The sequence below is a fragment of the Alligator sinensis genome, unplaced genomic scaffold (assembly GCF_000455745.1).
Source record: "Alligator sinensis unplaced genomic scaffold, ASM45574v1 scaffold907_1, whole genome shotgun sequence".
In the NCBI taxonomy this organism is placed as follows: domain Eukaryota; kingdom Metazoa; phylum Chordata; order Crocodylia; family Alligatoridae; genus Alligator; species Alligator sinensis.
Genome location: NW_005841925.1, coordinates 3,231,108 through 3,250,083, shown reverse-complemented (window position 1 = coordinate 3,250,083; position 18,976 = coordinate 3,231,108). Strand labels below are relative to the sequence as shown.

The following is an 18,976-nucleotide window of genomic DNA, read 5'->3' as shown; positions in this document are numbered from 1 at the left end:
GGAAAACAACAAAAAACAAATGACCACAGCCAGCCCAGCCCCACCCCCCCCCCCCCCCCCACCCTGCCAATGGCTGCCCCACTGGCCCCAGCTCCCAGCACTTGGGGGAAAAAAAGCCCCTGCTCAGCAGGTGCTGCTGGGGGGAGGGGAGGGATCCCCACTGTGCCACACTGCACAGGGGGCTCTGCATGAGCACCCGAACCCCCGCTCCTGCTCCCTCAACCCTACCACGGGTGCCCTGCACAGGCCAGCTCCAGCCCAAGACCAAACAAATGTGGGACTCACCGCTCCTGCTGGCGGGGCGGGGCGGGGGGGGGGGCAATCCCCCCTGCCACGTGGGGGCTCTGCAGGAGCCCCCGAAGCCCTAAGGCTGCACCAAGAGCAAGTGAGTTTGGGGGCTTTTCTTAGCTTTTTTTTTTTCTTAAGAGGCCAGAGCCCCAGCAGGCAGAGCAGCTGTTGGGGGGCCAGGGGGAGGGTTGTGGGGCCTCGTGCAGAGCCCCCCATGCCACATGGGGCAATGGGGGGCAGCAGGGATCCCCCCCACCCACGCCCAGCAGAACCTGGTGAGCATCGGGGCTTTTTTTTTAAAGTACAGAGCTGGGGCAGGCGGGGGCAGCCATGGGTGAGCACTTGGGGAGTGGGCGGAGGTCAGGGGGGCTGGCAGGGGTCCCCCCATGGTCCCCTCCCCCAGCGCCCCCTCCTCCGCCCCTAGTACTCCTAGTACCAGCTCAGAGTGGATGCAGCTCCCTGCTGCAGCCACTGGGGACTGCCCGAATCATCAAAGCTCTCCGAATCTTTGCCAAAGATTTAGAGAGCTTTGAATCGATTTGGACCCTTAAATTGGTCCCCTGATTCGATTTGGATTCGGAGATTCGGCCACCGAATCGGGCCAAATCTACTCCGAATCGAATCACAACCTGAAGCTTCGCACAGCCCTAATAGTGACGTTTCATTTTAATTGCAGAAAAATATGGATGTTGGGGTTTTAATCAGAGAAAACCAGGATCCTTGGCATCACCACTTGCTTCCCAAACACTTTATCATTTTTACCACTTTTCTGTGGATCTGTTCCAGGTTTTCCACATCCTTCTCATAATATGGTATGCAGAGCTGGACATCCAGCCAAGACCCAAGCAGCACTAAGTAGCAGTTCAAAATCATCCCCAGCATCTCACATACAGTGTTGGTGTTAATGCCTCACAAAATTCTAGTTGATCTGTTTTGCAACGTCATATAGAGTTTGTAATCCACTGTAAGCCTGTGATCCTGCTCAGCAATGCCACTGCCACACCATCTGATTCCTGTTCAGGATTTGGGTATACATCTACCGGTAGGAACTGGGGAGCAGAGCATGGGGAAGCACTGATGGTAGATGGGGCAAAACATCAGAACTCTTCCCACCTCCCAAAATGCAGCATCACAGGTGACCCCAAAACAAAAACTCAGTGTCAAGACATTGTTGCTACATAACAGCATCTCTGTGGCTAATGTGTAGGTTTGCTTCCCCCAAGGTCTGAAGTGCCCAGACAAACAATGCCTCAGGCTAACCCAGCCACAGTCATTTCCAGGCCTCAAGGAGGCACTCTGTGGGTTCAATGTCGAGTTGTAGTGCCACCTGTTAACGCTGGAGCCAGGAACCTATTCAAACACCAGGGCTTAATTCCCATGGGGCAAACTCCTGCCACTTCAAAAGATTTGGTGCTTAAAGGTAATGATGGGGGGAGAAGTGTAAGCAGTGCTTGAATTGCCACTTGGCCTTCTGAGATCTACTGCTGGAGATGGGCGGTGGACTCAAAGGGGGTGGGGGTTATGATAAAGTGCTATTTGAATAAAGATGACACATGCCTGGCTGCATGATCCCATGACACATAAAGGTAGTCCTTTATCAGATATCATCTGTTGTCCATTACTGGAGTTCTCCCCCTTGACTCTAGGGGAGGATGCTTAGCAGGTGCAGTGGCACAATCATGTCTGCCACTTTCAGGACATGCAACTGAAGCAGCTGCCAGAGACCTTTTTTAAGTCCCTGAAGCAGGTAAAAACTTACAACCCCTGCTCTGCTTTTGGCACCCACTCCCTTCCCCTCTGTGCCCAGCTGTATCTTCCCATTTCTTCCCTTCCCTGCCCACTGCTGATACTGCCCCCAGATGAACTAAGGAGGGCAGGAGGCTCCAGATCTGCTCCTGCCCTGCTGTAGCTGGGCTGCACTGGCAACTTTTCAGGACTTTTCAGGACATTTGTGGTAGCACGTGGGTATCCCCTTCCTCCCAGAGGTGTAAGTAGAGAGGGTGAAGGGGTAACGGGAGGGGAGAGGAGGCACCACTGAGCACAAAAAGGAAGGGAGAAGGTGCCAAGAACAAGGTGAAGATTCTTTTTTTCATAGATTTCATAGACATTAGGGCTGGAAGGGACCTCAGAAGATCATCGAGTCCAGCCCCCTGCCCCAGGGGCAGGAAGTCAGCAGGGGTCATAAGATCCCAGCAAGATAAACATCCAAATGTCTCTTGAAGGTGTTCAAAGTAGGTGCTTGAACCACCTCCGGTGGCAGTCTATTCCAAACCTTGGGGACTCGGACAGTAAAGAAGTTCTTCCTTGTGTCCAGCCTGAAACGGTCATGGAGGAGTTTGTAACCATTTGATCTTGTCATCCCTTGGGGCGCTCTGATGAATAGATGTTTCCCCACATCCTAGTGAGCACCCCTTATAAACCTATAGGCCGCCACCAGATCACCCCTGAGCCTGCACTTTTCTTATCTGCTTTGGGGACTTAAAGAGTCCTAGCTGCTGCTCCCACAATGTTGTCTGCCCCCCAACTCCCCAAGTGAGAAGGAGAGGCTGGAGTGGGGACACAGCCAACCCTGTGTCTCTAGTGGGTTATGGAATAGAGAAAATCCCACACAATTTACTGATTCGTTTTGATGCACTGGCTGGGGGAGTAGTTAGCTGATTGCACGATTTCACAATGATTACACACTTAATTCATACAACACAATTTTATTTTAAAACTCTTTACTACGTATATAACACTGCTTAGCTTTAAGAAACACCACAAACATTAAAAACACAATAATTACACATATCAGAAACAATGCTCCGAATGCACTTCCTTCCCAAACAATGCTATAAGAATTAGTGTTACAAAAACAACTACAATTACAACTAAAAGTTAAATTTGAATCAATACTATTATTTTTCATAATATACTTACAATCCTAGAATTCCGAGAAGCCAAATACCAAAATATGGTTTCATTCCTCAGTAGTACGATTTAATGGGTTGGCCTCAGTAGTACGGTTCAATGGGCTCGCCTCAGCAATACGATTCAATAGGCTGGCCTCAGCAGTGATAGGACTAAGTCCCCTTCCTTCAGTCCCTTTCAGGTGCTCCGCGGCTTCAGCGTGAACTAAGAGATTCGTGTTCACGGAGAGGTTGGGTCAGGTGATCAGTCTGTTCCGGGCTACACTTGCGATTCTTCCTTCGTTGTTCTGCAAGTGAAGTCACCTCCAAATTGGGACAGTAAATTACAGTTTTTATTGAGCGAGCTGCCGTCAGTGGGCTCCTCCTACTCAACTTGTCACTACTCCCAAATTTGGGCTTGGATCTTACTCAACAGATTCTTTTGCCTTTGTTGAGCATTTTAAATTATTCTTGGGGAGACTTCCATATCACTGTAAATACCCTTTTCTTACCAATTTGGTTAAAAGGCCTTAGGCTTTGATGTCTCGGAATTCAGGATATTTGCTCTCTTTGTAAAAGACTTCTAAAGATAACATTTAAATTAAGCGAAGTCAGGACATTTTACACATAGTCCCAAAAACAATGAACTAGATAAGGAGATAAATCCTATCTTCTTCCTGAAACTGGCTAATGGGCAACTTTTACAAACATTCAAACTATTTCATTCAATATGACACCCTGCAGCACTGGTCACTGCTCCTGCACCCCCTTTTAAAATCCTGGATCCGCCGATGCTTGACTCTGCTCTGGCTGTATAAATTCACACCCACTTTTAGGTTTCTTTATCCTACCAGCGCAGTGTAAAGGAGGCCTCTTAGGGTATGGACATATGGTCAATTTACCATGGGGCAAAGACATCTGAAAGCTCTACCCAAGCATCTGCTCTGTGGTAAATACCCAAATGCATGCTTTTAAGGTGATTGGGAGCTATAAGGCAGCAACATGCTCCTCATTCATTGAAGGCTGAGCTACACCCTTTAGCTTCTGCTAATTGCAGGGTAAGTGCATGTACAGTTGTATACAGGTAGTTCCCATGGAGAAGTTGGCACAACTTGTTTCCCCACAACCTTCCCCCCCCCCACATGGTACATTATTCATATGTCCATATCTGCATAGATGAGGATCTGACCCAGTCTTTATTGTTCTCTGCCCGAGACTGGGTTTCTTCCGGGGAGGTCAGTACTGATTGAAACCATGCAGGGATTTGTTTTGTTGTGAGCCAAATTGCCAAAGAGAAACCATGTAACAAGCAAAACAATGTTTATAGTTTTGTTTCAGGGACAGCACTGGAGCCCAGCTCCTGCCACAGAAGGAAAGGGCAGAATGGGCACCCTGTAGGCAGCCCCTGCTAATATTAGGCTTGATCCAAAGCCCCTGGAAATCTATACAGAGCTTTCCATTGTGGCATTGCCACATCTGGAAGTTTTATCACAAGTTTTAGGCTCTTTCATGTTTTTTTTTAAAGGCCTTGATGCTCATTTTGCTAGGGTCATCTGACCCCAGCAGTCTTTCCTGCCCATGTGCAGGGGGCTGGACCAGTGATCTGTAAGGTCCCTTCCAGCCCCCTAGCAACTATAAAACTATGAATGGGAGACTCTCTGCTTTCATAGAAAGTGAGATTTTAGCACTTGTGGCTGCAAAATTAAAAAAAAAAACCCTGTGACCCAAATGCACGCATGTACTAAAAGCGGCAAAAACAAAAAAACCCGAAAACAAAGAAAGTAAATTTAAGGAAATGAAAGTCTCTCTCTCTCTATAACACACATATGACATGAGGCTCAGCTTAGGACACACTGGAAAACTTGTGCAGCAATGCTGCGTTATTGGGAAAGTATTGGCTCTGTCTTTCAGGAGGGGTTTGAGTAATAAAACAAAATGTTGCCCTCCTATGAAACACTAGGATCCCTTTGGAAACTGAATTATCCATGCAAAATGCTCCTGCCCAGGAAGGTAAATAAAATCTTGTAGATTTTTCTATTGATAAATAAAAAACAGGTCAATATTATGCCAAAGACCATTAATTCTGGCTACCTGTGCAAGGCTGGAGGAGGGGAATTTCAAATATTTGATGTTCTGTCCTTTCCCTTGAAGCCGTGTCAAATGACTCATGCATCAGAAACAGAAATTTAACTATTTCAGAAAGGAGGAATTCAAGGCACCTAGGTTTTCAGGGGCACAGGGTGCCCAAAGGTGGCTAAAAGAGGTTAGAAGCACAAGTTAGATGGATCTTTAATAGGACCAATGCTCTTAAATTCCTTGGCCACCTAATAAAACCCCATCCTGCAGTGTCACCATACCAAAGGTCTTCCACTGTCTGGGCAGTTAGGGCTGAGTCTCCAGGCTGTTCTAACTCATACCAGCTCACCTCTAAAGGTTTGCAGCAGGCTTGTAAACCATGCCCTCTGCTGCTCTAGGAAGTTCCCCCAAATATTCTCATAACTGAAATGGGGAGAAGAAGGGAAAGCAGAGTCAAGGGCAGAGAACGATCTGGGTTAATGTGGTATCACCCAGGGATTCCCCAGGACACCAGAGATGCAGCTGCTTGAGAACTGCCCTGACACCAGAGCAGGGGATTCTTGATTATCTCTGGCAAAACAGTTTGTCAAGGCTTGGACCAATTCCTCTTGCATTCCTCTTTTCAGTGTGCCGTGACCCTGGCTTTGCAGGCAATGATGGAAAACAAGCAAGATCATAGTTTGTGCTTAAACTAACAGAGGTGATATCATGCATGATGCAAGAGGGGCAGTTTAGGATAATCCCTGTAGCTATTACAGAGTAAGCAAGCTATGTGGGAGTGCAGAGCTGGGAAAACACCGACTGCTGCTGAGCATAGCATCTCACTAGGGATCTGAGGCAGGCAGCCCAGAGCAGGTGCTAAATAAAACGTGACAGGAGACTCCTGGGGGAGGTCAGCAGTAAGGAAGTTCCACCTTAGGGAGAGCACGGACTGTGATCAGTGGTCTTCCTTCAGCAACAGTGATAACAGGAGGGGGGCATGTGGGCAAGTAGAAGGGGGTTGAGGGGGACATGTGAGGAGTACCCCTGGGAGCACCAGGTACCCCATGTAAGTAGCTCTGGTGACTGCTTCAAGATGTATCATGGTCCTGGCAGGCCCTTGTTATAGACACCTCTGCCAGGGTAACACAGGGTTGTCACACACCTACCAACTGTAGTACTTTTGCCTACACACAACTTCTGCTGAGCTTCCAGAAATCTTGCAGGGGTTTCATGCTCCATAAGAGTCCCAGAGGAATATCCTCTGTTTTATTCTGCCCTTCCTGAAACCTGCGTCTGTGCTAGGCTTTCCTCTCATTCCAATTGCTCTCAGCTCCACGATTAAAATCTCTCTTGTGCCACCCACTCCCACCTGCCCAGAGCGTGCCCTAATTGCCAGGCCGGAGGGTGAACTGGGGTGGGTCACTTTTAGCCTCTCCACTTACTGGACAGGGGTCTGAAACCTACTCCTAACTGAATGGCCTGAGCCAGGGGTGGCCAATCTGAGACGTATGCAGAGGTGCTGAGTACATGGGGACCCGAGGGCCCTGCTCCCCCTCTTTGGAAGAGGGGGCTGTCACCTGAAATGTGTAAAACTTTCAACATGTCCATCATCTTAGCCCTCCCCCGTGGTAAAAATAAAATTCAGTGCCTATGGGCACATGTGACCCAAGTTGCCCAGGTAGCCTCTGTGTGTGGCATGAGGCAGATCAGGGAGGGGACAAGCAGCACAGTGGCAGGCAGAACAGAAAGCAGAGCAGCTGATGGGGCAGGGAGCACAGGGAAGGAAGTGGAAAGCAACGCAGCAGATTAGGCAGGAGAAAGGGATCCAAGTGGCACTGTGGGGGCTGCAGGGCTAATTTGTGGCACACCTGCCAACAAGATTGGCCCTCAGTGGCCCAAGCACTGAGCTATTAACGAAAAGGAGAACCTCCTTCATCTTGTGGAACCAGTCCTTGGTGTCCTTTGGCTTGCTGACAAGTCCCTGAAGATGGAGTGCTTCATTTTGGACAGAACAGATGACTTCCTTCAACCCACTGGCAACGTGTAGGGGGTGCAAGTGGGTGCACGTGCACCCCTGGAGCACGGCAGTGCAGCCCCTGCAAAAAGGCGCCACCGACACTGCCAGCAGTGCCTGCAGACAGTCAGCGCTCACCACCCTCCCCCCCTCACCGCCGACACCACCGGCAGCATCTGCGGGCAGTCCATGATTGCCACTGGCCACTGCTGATGCTACCAGCGGTGTCTGCGGGTGATCACCAACCACCGGTCGGCACTGGCCACCCCCTACCCCTCTGCCACTGACAGCGCCACGGCTGCCTGCGGGAGCTCCCCACTTGCCGCCACCATGCTTCCGCTGCTGGGAGTGCTGCCGCCACCTGTGGGAGCTCGCCTTGCCTCCCAGCTGCTAGGGGCACATGGCATTCATGCTTCAACCTAAAATTTTCAGCATTGTCATTTCTGCAGAAAACGAAGCCACCCAAGCCTTCTAAGAATAAACAAAGGCACCAGTCCGTACTGAAGGCCACAGAAAGAGTTAGGTTAACATAGAACCCCTTTCCACCAGATCCCAGAAAACCCAGATTTCCTACACAGATTCTCCACTGAGCTTGGTAAATGCAGCCAGGATGACCGGGGGAGTACTATGACAGAGCAACAGGAGAGTTAGCATCCCTGCTATTCTAATGGCCACTAAAGCCATTTTAACTCCATCTGGAAGCAAGCTGATAAAATGTCGTCATCCATTTCCCTTCCTTCTACAGAAAGAGCAGTTAATAAGAGCTACTGCAGGAGGCAGGCAGTCCGCTCCTCCCTGCCTGAGCCAAAAGGTCATATAGATTCACAGAAGTTTAGGGCTGGAAGGGACCTCGTGAGATCATTGGGTCCAGCCCCCCTGCCCTGGGCAGGAAAGACTGCTGGGATCAAATCACCCCAGCAAGGTGTGTGTCCAGTTTCCTTTTGAAGGTCTCCAGGGTAGGTGTCTGCACCACCACTGGGAGTCTATTCCAGAGTCTGGTTCACATGAACCATGAAGAAGTTTTTCCTTGTATCCAGTCTGAAACCTTATTCTGGTAGTTCTGCCCCATGAGGCAGCCTTTTACACAGATCTATCTACTTTGATTTATTTGGGCTGTATAGAGGGTACCATTCTGTATACTTGGGAGATGTGGCAAGGCTAGGAAGGCGAGACACACACTGTTTTTTATATAAAACACACATTATTATATAATTCATAAAATTATACCCAATTCATAAAATAAATCTTAATCATTGAGACAGATCTCCTAGGGGCACAAGGAAGACCAACTCATGCTTTTTGAGCTTCCAAGATTGGCAGCACTGAAGTCTAGCTCTGGAGGGAGGGCTTCAGCTCTACTGAGTAGCAATGCAGAAGCTAAAAGGATTTGCCTCAATAAGATCTGGATGGCCGCTGATGATGAAACCGGGAAGGGGGGTTGTAATCTGGGCAGAGTCTGAGCAGAGAGTGCTGCCTCTCAAGTGAGTTTCAGTTTTACACATACACGTAAACCACCAGAACTCATGAATGGAGGGGAGAACGAGAAGAGAAAAAAACCTCTTGAGCAAAGGCAAAGCAGAAGGGAAGAATCCAGGTGTCAGAAGGTAAATTCAACAGCCAACATGTTTCAGCTAGCATCTGGAGGTTGCTATAGTAGGCTGAGTCTGCTGAACTCCAAGTGGCCCCAGAGGGAACTTTCCCTTCTGTAAAAACTGCTTAATGTCAACATGGAGGATGTGCAGACTGAGCTGCTGCCCCTGCAATGTTTGCTCAGGCATGTTTGCATAATAAGAGCTAACTATATGAATGGGGAAAAGTGTACAGGGGAGTGAAACAACTCTGAACTCTAACCTCCCCGCTGTCTGACTTGCCATGTCTGACTGCCAGCCGATATCTTCAGCATTTCAGCTGTTCTCATTGCAATCTGGGTTTTGCATCGCTTGCAGTTGAGCAGCCTGGGTGATAGAAACCCCAGGGTATGATAAACACAGCTAGGCAAAGAGGGGATTTTTCAGTTCAGGGGCCAAACTGATGGAGAAAAGGGAATAATCATTTGGGGTTGAGCCAAAACAAAGATGTCTTCTCCTTATTATTATTATTATTATTATTAATAAGAAGAATTGAACATTTGGTTGTCCAAAATAAAGAAAAAATAAAATTTCATTTTGAAATTATTATCATTATTATTATGGATAATAATGACAATAATAATAATGACAATTATTATTATTATTTCAAAATGAAATTTTCTTTTTTCATAGAAACTGGAACACAAGGCCATAGTTCTAGTTACATAATGGAAAAAGTTCAAAATTGAAACTTAATAAAACAGGGGAAACTCCAAAACTGGTATATGATGCTTCAGAGGGAACAACTTACAGAATCAATGCATGAGTATTGAATACAGTAGGGCTGTTCAAATGGCAGCCCGTGGGACACATGTAGTCCCCAAGGGACTGTAGCTTCCAGTCTGAGCACTGCTCCCCACCATTGCTCTCCTGCTGCTGCTACCAGACTGGCCACCCCTCCCTGGGGACAGGGCAGCATGGCCCACAGGGCTGAAGGAGTCAGTGGGTTTGGGAGGATCCAGGGACCCCAAATGGTCACCTACTATAAGGCACCTACACACTTACCATGCAGGGTGGCCCCATGGGAGGGTCACTTACCACACAGGGTGACCCCCACTCCACTATGTCAATGCCATGCACGGGGGCATCGGCATAGTGGAGTGGGGGTGTACCTGTTGCACAGTGCAGCGAGGCCCAAGTGGCACTGTGTGGTGTGAGACCTGGAGCCACGCAGGCCCCCACAACATGCATCTGGCTGGCCCCTCAGCCCTTAACTGGCTCTTAAATGACATGTATCAGTGTGCCTGTTGGATCAAATGCTTTAGAGATGGAACCAAGTCACGAAATCCAGGTCTAGATTCTAACCCCGCAGAGCAGGGGTCAGCAACATTTTGCAGTGGGTGGCCACTTTAATCAAGCAGGAAGCAACTGTGACCACCTGAAACCTGAGATCCTGCTCCTGCCTTTGCTTCAAGGTAATTTGCATCATCACAGATCCTCACAGGAGGTGAGAGGCTCCATACCAGCTATGAACTGACTGCCCAGAAGAGTTTTCCATCTATTGACTCCTCTGTGAAATCCTATGAAATATGGATTTCATTTCTACCTAGGAGAACTTTTATAATCTTGTCTCCAATGCTTGATGAAGGATGTTTGTGCTTGAAAGCTTGCAATTAAATAATTATTTTTACAAAAATCTTGCTGGTTTAATAAAAGATATCAACTCTACTACGACTCCTGATTGCCTTGACCACTTTAATGAAACTTAGCTCTGAATGCAGACCATTTCCACCTGGTCTCATGCCACCAGAGCTGCAGCCACAGTTACCGCTTTTCCATGCAGAGCTGCCACTTATTTCCACCTTAGAAGCCCCCCTGGTTCCACCAGCTGCATGAAATGACTCCAATGGCCAGATCTGGTCCATAAGTTACCAACTCTTGCTCCAGAGAATGAAGTTCTTCAGGTGCCATTTCTAAAGCACCTTTGTTTCAACTTTATTTGTATTATGAAAGAGATGAAAAAGTGTGTCTGAGAGAGATGGTATAAATGAGAGGCTATTGCTTCAAGCAAGCCAAAGTTATAAAACACATTCCAATCCCAATCCATGAACATCATATTTTCTCACATACTTTGGGGGGTGCAGGGAGGCTTGTTCTTAGTGCACCTTGTTTTGAGGAAGGCAAAATGAAGGGTGGGGGGAGATTTTTCCAGTTATGGCTGCATGGAGCAAGGACAGAGCTTCATCTTCAGCTCATTCACTGTCCCTTTCTTGCTCAGGTAAAAAATCTACAGTTTTAACCTTCTCAAAATTGCTGCCTAATTGGCAGCAGCTTTTGGCCACTCAGGCAAAGGCTCCCGATTCTGCAGCAGTTATAAAAGGGTTGAAACTGTAGCAGCTGTTGCTGAAAGCTGAACTTCATCCCCTCCCTCCATGTAGCTGGCTCTGGGGAAGAGAAGGAAAGCAGCAGCAGCCATTTTATAGCATCTCCATGCTTCTGTTCCAGGCAAAAACAAAACCAGCTCCCCTGCTTAGCACACATATTCTTTCCCCCAAAATCAGGGTCCATGTGGTATGCAAGGAAATATGATAAGTGTCAAATAGGCTCAGTTTTAAGGCTCCCCTTAAGAAGGAAAACAGGATTCAAAGTTTTGAAAGGATTTTTTTTCTTTGAGAGCTTGGGGGTGGAGAGCTGGCACAAAATTGATTTCTTGTTCTTCAATCATTCCTAGTCAGGGTCAAGCAATGGGGCAAAATCAAGTAGGCTCTGCAATTCTGTTGCCACCATGAGTGTGGGCACAGGTACGTAGTGTCTGAAAAAAACTTTGGCATAAAATGAACATAGCTCTATTGACCTCAATGGAGTTATCTGTACTTAGAGTAGCTAAAGATACTGTTCTCTTCAGAACAATGTGGGCCAGCAGGTAGAGAGAGCACAGGGCTGAAAATCAGGAGGCCTTTTTCTATTCCTGGGTCTCCCACAAAAACTAGATAACATTGACTCTGTGGATGGAATGCATAAGCACCCATGCAGCTTGCCATACAAATAAAATGACTGGAGATTTATAGCTTCCCCAAAACTTCTTTCCCCTCCTCTTCCTGGAATTTGTTTTCAACTAGTCTAACAGAGAGAATAATTGAAACTTTGGCCTGATAAGGATAGCTTGTTCTGTATTTTATTGCTGAATAATCAGTAAATAGAAGGGCTCCGCTGGGATAAGGCGACAGTTATACATCAGAAACCTGCTGTGTACACAGATGGAAACCCTCACTTCCCTGACTTGCAGAGGGGCTCAGGATCCTCCAGACTGAAGTCTAGCCTTCAGCCCAGTAACTTGGCCACCAGTGGTAGCTTGCAATGGGGTGGGTAGGAAAGTAACCACAACCCATTTATGTAAACAACCACACAATCCAGGAAAAGTTATTGCTCTCACCACCTGCCCTTCCTCAGAGCCAGCTAGATAACCCATCCTTGCCTACACAAATGGGTTCAAGTCTGAAGAGCCCCAGTTATACTGGCAGGGCTCTCACAGCACAAATGGGTCTACACAAGACTACAAGAAGTCACACCCGGTGTCCCTACTAAATACTGATGCTTCCTGAGAGCAATGCATAAGCAGTACAGAGAAAAGGCTAGGAGAGAAATGGGGCTGGTGAACCCATGCAGCTGCAGATCTGATCACACGTCTGTATGGAGAAAAAAGGTGCGACAAGCTCTGGAGATGCATGTGAAACCTGGGGGCCTTCAGGGCTAGCCATTGAGTTGTTCCAGTGCCAACAAGCAGCTCAGTGGGGGTAATATGCTGAAGAACAGTTCTCTTTCCTGCTTCTCTCGTACACCAAACTAGGCTACTCAGCCTTTGGGTATGAGGCAGTGTACCTCTGCTATCTGTGTTCCTGCAGAACAATGCTAACGTGTCTGAACTAAACCAGAATGACTGGGGTGGGGAGGAAAAAGTTTGCACAATGGACTTGTGCCTATTTTCACTGCATTCCTTGCACTGTTGTTGCCACACCAAGAAAAAAGTGGCTGATGCCAAAGAACACCCTGAGCAGCTGGGTTGCTACCCAGAGAGGATTTTACCTATGCAAATCACCATTTGTAATCATTGCAAAGGCTAGGATTCTCAAGTGCTGGAAGAAGGTGGGAGAAAAGGCCAATTATCACTTACAAAGTTGTTTAAGCAAGAGAGGAATTTACATAGGAGAGATATAGGTACATCACTATTGCACTGCACACTAGCTACTGACATGCATCTTTAAGAAGCTGTTCAGGCCAGGTGAACATGCCTGCATTCGCTCTGTTTACAGACTGCACCTGATTCGGTCCAAAACATTATCATATATGTGTAGGAGGCAGGGAGACAAAGTCTAGTCTCACAAGGAATATTTTCTGCAGAACAAGAGCCTACAAAGGATTCATATCGGTCTATGCACAAACAGATTGGTAACATCACCTCTCTGACCTTTACTGCCAGCTACAGAGGCTTCATAATGGCCTGCTGCATGCAGGAAAGCAAGGAGCAAAGATATTACACCACTGTATTATCTTTATTGCAGCAGCAGCTAAAAGTCCCTGAGATCAGGATCCTGTTGTAGTAGGTACTGTGCAGTGGTGCACTCGCACCCCTTTTTGAATCCTGCTCTACCCAAAATTTAACACTGCCTGGCTGGGAGGAACAGTGGCACTCTATTCAGGCTACAGTGACAAGTAACTTCATGACTCATTGTCATCTACCCGATTCCTCCTAACCTCTTTTCACCCCACTGGTGTTACAACTTTTCTTTTTAATAGCCTTGATGTTCCAGTATTTAAACTATCCTTTCCTCTACAATTTTGCAATCTGTTTGCCAGTCCTGGTAATGTTTCCTATTTCACAGCTGTGCAATGTTTGTAGGTCTAGCTAAAAACCTTAACTCGGGTATGGAAATATTAATTCAGGTGTTGAAAGGACTAACAGTGACATATTGGAGGCTCTCCATATTCTGATCCAAGTTGTTGCAAGGAAAATTACATTTGGTCATGTCAAGTTGACTGAACTCCCAGAAGCCTTTTCAAGAAGATTCAGAATTGAACCTAACCCCAGTAACATGCTGTCTGCACATTTAGTACAGAACAATAGAACTATACCATGATGACCATTGGGATTAAATAAATGTAAGAACAGGCTAATAAACGAGAAACATAACAGGAAAGTATACAAAACGTGTAAGGATATGCTATTGTTTAACTTAGATTACAATATTTTAACTGATAGATTCTGCTTAGCTAGCATTGATGATGATGACATCACTAAAGGGTTAAATAGCCTAAGGAATTGAAGTCAGTGTTCGCTACACAGATTTCTGAAGGAGAGGTCCGCATGGATTTCTAAGGAAAGATCAAGTCTTTGGATGGGAGCAGTGCAACCCAGGGCGGCCGGCTGAGAGAAGTAACTCCTGCGTAACAGCTCTAGACAGACTGTGAAGTGGTGAAGAGTCACGTTAAAGTGCTCAGTCTTTGGTAACTGTCTGCTTATATTCTGGCAGTCCCAGTAAAGTTGACTACTTGTATTCTGGTGGTCCCAGTTGATGAATTGCTTTGAGCATAGTAGACGTTTTGTAGTCAATAAAGCTTCTGACTGTTTGTCAGAGTGCCGGTGGTTAATCACAGAGTTCACCTTGTCCACAGAGAAGTAGGGCTTGAATGAGTTTCAACCCAACACAAGTCACCCAGGAGGTTATGTGGTATATCCTTCTCTTCCCTCCAGTCCAGTCCCTTCCAAAGTCCCTGCTGCTGCTTTTAGCCTGCAGCTGTGAGCAAAGGAAGTCAAGCAAAGGAACCCCATCAAAACATCTTCCTGTATTGGTGTTGGCTTCAGAAAAACTATGTTAGAGGGTTTTGACATATGCCTATACTGTGGCTACACTAGCCAGTCTGATGAGATAATGTTTAGGAAACTGTGTTGTAACACATTAATTTCTTAAATAAATAGGAAGCCATTGACATGCTCCTTTTGAGTTTCCCATGCTCAGGCTTTCAAATGCTTCATTTACCAAGCTTCGACATGGGAGATGAAGAGGATTCACTGCCTGCCAGCAATTTGCTTTTTGTGCACTGATTTTTGGCTGAAATTGGATCTGGTTAACACACTAAGCAGCAACCTAACAAGTTAGCCAGCTGAGCAGACCAAAACAGCTGGTCCAGAGCAGGAACGGGTTATGCACCTGAAGGAATAAAAAGTGGATTGGTCTGGGATCCCCTCGTGGCTACTGTACACCTCCAGGACTGCTGGAGAGAGTGGTGAAGACTGAATCCAGGTCAAATTGTAGAGTTGGCTGAAGTCACGGTAATCAGGGTTAGAGTGTGGTGTTCATAACATCAAGATCACAGGTTCGATCCTTGCTTGGACTAGCTCTCTCCAGGGCATCTCAAGCAAGACTAAGGACATCATCCTCCCTCTCTACTCAGCCTTGGTGAGACTGCAGCTGGAGTACTGCATCCAGTTCTGGGTGCCACACTTCAGATAGGATGTGGAGAAGCTTGAGAGTCCAGAGGAGGGCCACGAACATGATTAGAGGGCTAGACACCAGGTCATACAAGGAGAGGCTGAAAGACTTGGGACTGTTCAGTCTGGAGAAGAGAAAACTCAGAGGGGACTTGGTAGCAGCCTATACCAAGCATATGAAAGGCATACATCAGGGCCGGGGCAGCACATCTATTCACAAAGGCCCCTCAAGGAGAACAAGAAATAAGGGGCACAAGCTGATTGAGGATTGCTTCAGGCTAGACATAAGGAAAAAACTTTATAAGTCTAGTGCCGAGGGTTTGGAACAGGCTCCCCCCAGAGGTGGTGAAGTCATCCACCCTGGCGATCTTCAAAAAATGTCTTGACACCCATCTTGCTGGGGTCAGACTGCTGGAATCTGATTTCCTGCCCAAGTGCAGGGGGACTGGACCTGATGATCTGTAAGGTCCCTTCCAGGCACTAACAGCTATGAAATGTATGTGAAAGACTGACTTTTCATCAGAAAGAGCAAAGGTTTTTGAGAACCGTAGACCCATTCTGTCAAATGTTGTCATTTCTCCATCAAAAAGTTGTTCAGGCAGAAAACTTTTGGCAAAGCCTTAGCTAAAGTTGTAAGCTTTCTGAAAGGCTCTTCAAATTGATCTTTCCAGAAAGCATCTCAACTGACCTTCTGTTTGCATTATCAAATCACTGAAATCTTTCTTTCCTTCCCAAGTTTATCTTCGGGCATTTGCTCTGCATCTGCAGACTCAGCAATGAATATATAATGGTTATGCACTTCCTATTAAAAAGAAACCCAAGTACAGTACTTACTTTTAGATTGACAAGAGCCCCAGCTTTTCTAGTGTTTCCCCTTTTCTGGAGATGATTAACAGCTTTAGCTATTTACTGCATCTTAAGAAATAAGACTGTGCTGCAGCTGCTTGGAATTCGATCGTATTTGAAACAACACAACAAAGTTCACACCGGATCAGGGGAAAGCTGGTTATAGATGCACAGCACGGGACTGGCAAATGACTATTAGAGAAACAATTTACATGGCAGTGACAGAGTAGACAGGTGTGGTTAGGGTGACAGCACTAGTTGGGAAGGCTCCCACTCCTTGCCTTGGGTTCTGATCCAAAGTCCACAGAAGCCAATGGGAGCCTTTCATAGTTGGTAGGGTCGGAAGGGACCCGAGTAGATCACCAAGTCCGACCCCCTGCCATGGCAGGAAAGAGTACTGGGGTCAAACGACCTGGGCAAGGTGCCTATCTAGCCTCCTTTTGAAGACCCCTAGGATAGCAGTGAGCACCACTTCCCTTGGAATTTGGTTCCAGATCCTAGCCACCATGACTGTCCTGATATTTAGCCTGAATCTACTCTCAATCAACTTATGGTCGTTATTCCTTGTTACTCCTGGTAGTGCTCAGGGGAACAGGGACTCTCCCATTGCCTGCTGGTCCCCCTTGACCAGTTTACAGATGGCCACCAGATCCCCTCTCAGCCTTCTCTTGTGGAGGCTGAACAGGTTCAGGTCCCGTAGCCTCTCCTCGTAGGGCCTACCCTGCTGCCCCTGATCATGAGAGTGGCCCTCCTCTGGACCCTCTCAATGTTGTCCACATCCCTCCTTTCCACTGGATATTGATGGGATCAAGACCTTAATAAGCCTTAGTCCATAACCTCACCTGCCAAACAAACTGAGCTGACCCAGATCCCAGGCTGCACTGAAGCACAAGCAAATGAATAGGAGGTAGTAGGTACCACATGGCACAACAGAGGCCTCTGTCTGGTCAAGTCCTAGCCATTCTGTGGCACACGACCAGAAAATCCTACAAGGTGCAATGGCAAGGCAGGCGGTTTCCAAATCCTCATATCATATGGAAACCACTCCAGAGGCTGGTTGTTAGCAGTAGGATTCAGGTTATGGAAAGCTGAAAATAGTTTCCCCTTATGCAATAGGATTCAGGTTACAGAAGGCTGAGACAACAGCTCTGTGAGATCATCACTGAAACACTGGCATCAAGTCAGTTTAGCCATTTCTTTACAAAGGCTGTCCATTGTTCAGAGAGAATGGGTGTGTACACAAATTCCCTCCAGCAGAGATGGAAGGTGAAAATAAGATGGGTGTTGTCTTGATGCCTGTATAGGTTGATAGCACTATACCATTAACTCCAGGTCTTTACATATAGAAATGGGAAATTCCAAGTGGTTTGGATGCATGTGGGGGGACCGCCAAAGGTAATTCAAGTCAAGTCAGTCCTGAGACCACTACAACCATTGGGCATCTTAGATGCTGCAACAATCCTCCTCCACTTTGCCCTATGTTTAGCTAGTTTTGTGCACTCTGTCAGTTGAAGCCAATTACAATAATACATTTAATTATTTTGTACATGTATCACAAAAGAACCTCTAAGCTGTGAAGCAGATCACTGCCCCATTGTACTAGAAGCTGTGCATACACATATAGAGAAAAGAGAATCTTCTCTAGAAGCTTTCAGCCTAGACAGATGAGACAAAGAAAGCATAATCCCCATTTTACAGAAGGGGAAATTAGGGTAAGGAGTATTTAAGTAGCTTCCCCAAGCTACGAATAGACCCCAGATTTCTTGATTCCCAAGCATTAAGCACCAAACAGTCCTTTCTTTCAGCAACACTTCTTTGGCGTAGATCGCTCAGGTTGTAAAACTCAAGTGACCAGGCTTTCTAATGCCATTCTCCAGTACTTTCCATTTCTGGCCAAGCTAAAGTCTCCTTCTCCTTATTGCAAAGTAGAAAGTGCAAGGGGGGGTAGGAAATGAAAGTAAGAGCCACATTTCTGAGATTTAAGGAAAGAGATTGGTTTTGGTCTGTGCTTATAGTTTTGGATGAAAACAAGGGTCAAAAGGAACATGGAAATGTAAGGAACCTCCGAGTAATTAGTCCAAGCGTTTCCTTTTGTAGGCAACTGCAACATATACCATAAGCCCTTCTTGAAGCTATTTAGGCTTTATCTAAAAGCTAGTTTGTGTTTTTGCCCATGAGGCTTTTATCAGAAGACTGCATCAGAAACTGATGATTTAGAAACCTTCTTATATCCAACCTTGTTTTACACTTCCAATCTATGCCTGTTCGTTCTCCTACCAACATAGCCCTTTAACTTGACTTGTTCTTTTCCTGCCTAATGTTTACCCTCCTCCCACAGTGAATTGCAGGGCACTGACAGATGTGATGTTCTGTTGCACAAACAGCTGCTTTGACAGATGTGATGTTCTGTTGCACAAACAGCTGCTGAAAGCACTCTCAGCTGTGCCCTGACAGAAGTGCATGGCTGCAAAGCACTTTAAAAAGTGTCTGATCGCATGACAAATGAACCTTCATTACATGAGGGTTCAGATAAAGGCGCTCCAAAGTAGAGTGCCTTCATTAACTTCTGTTAGTGTGTACCAGGAGCAGGGCTGGGCTGAAGTAGCCCATCCCCACCCCCAGTGCCATCTGCAGGATGAGGGGGGAGGAAAGGCAGAGGAGGGAGTGCTATCTGGGGTTTGCCTCGCCTTCACTGGGGGGTGGGATGGGTAGATTGGAGCCCCACCCCCCTCCTGCTCCCCAAGGTGGTGCCCAGCCCGACCTGGTTCCTGTTCCCAGTGCACCCCTCATCAGGGGCCAGCCAGGAGAGGAGGCAGCAGCAATGCAG

The 18,976-nt window shown here is 46.9% G+C and overlaps 1 protein-coding gene across 1 annotated transcript in view; it reads left to right on the top strand.

Annotated features, from left to right (window-relative positions):
• The window catches only part of CDHR5 (cadherin related family member 5), a 50,735-nt gene extending 40,380 nt beyond the window's left edge, over positions 1–10,355 (top strand). The window contains exon 15 of the mRNA XM_025198544.1: positions 10,292–10,355. Coding sequence (XP_025054329.1) covers positions 10,292–10,327 — 36 coding nt within the window. The 3' untranslated portion in view covers positions 10,328–10,355. The remainder of the gene's footprint in view (positions 1–10,291) is intronic.
• Positions 10,356–18,976: the final 8,621 nt, after the last annotated feature.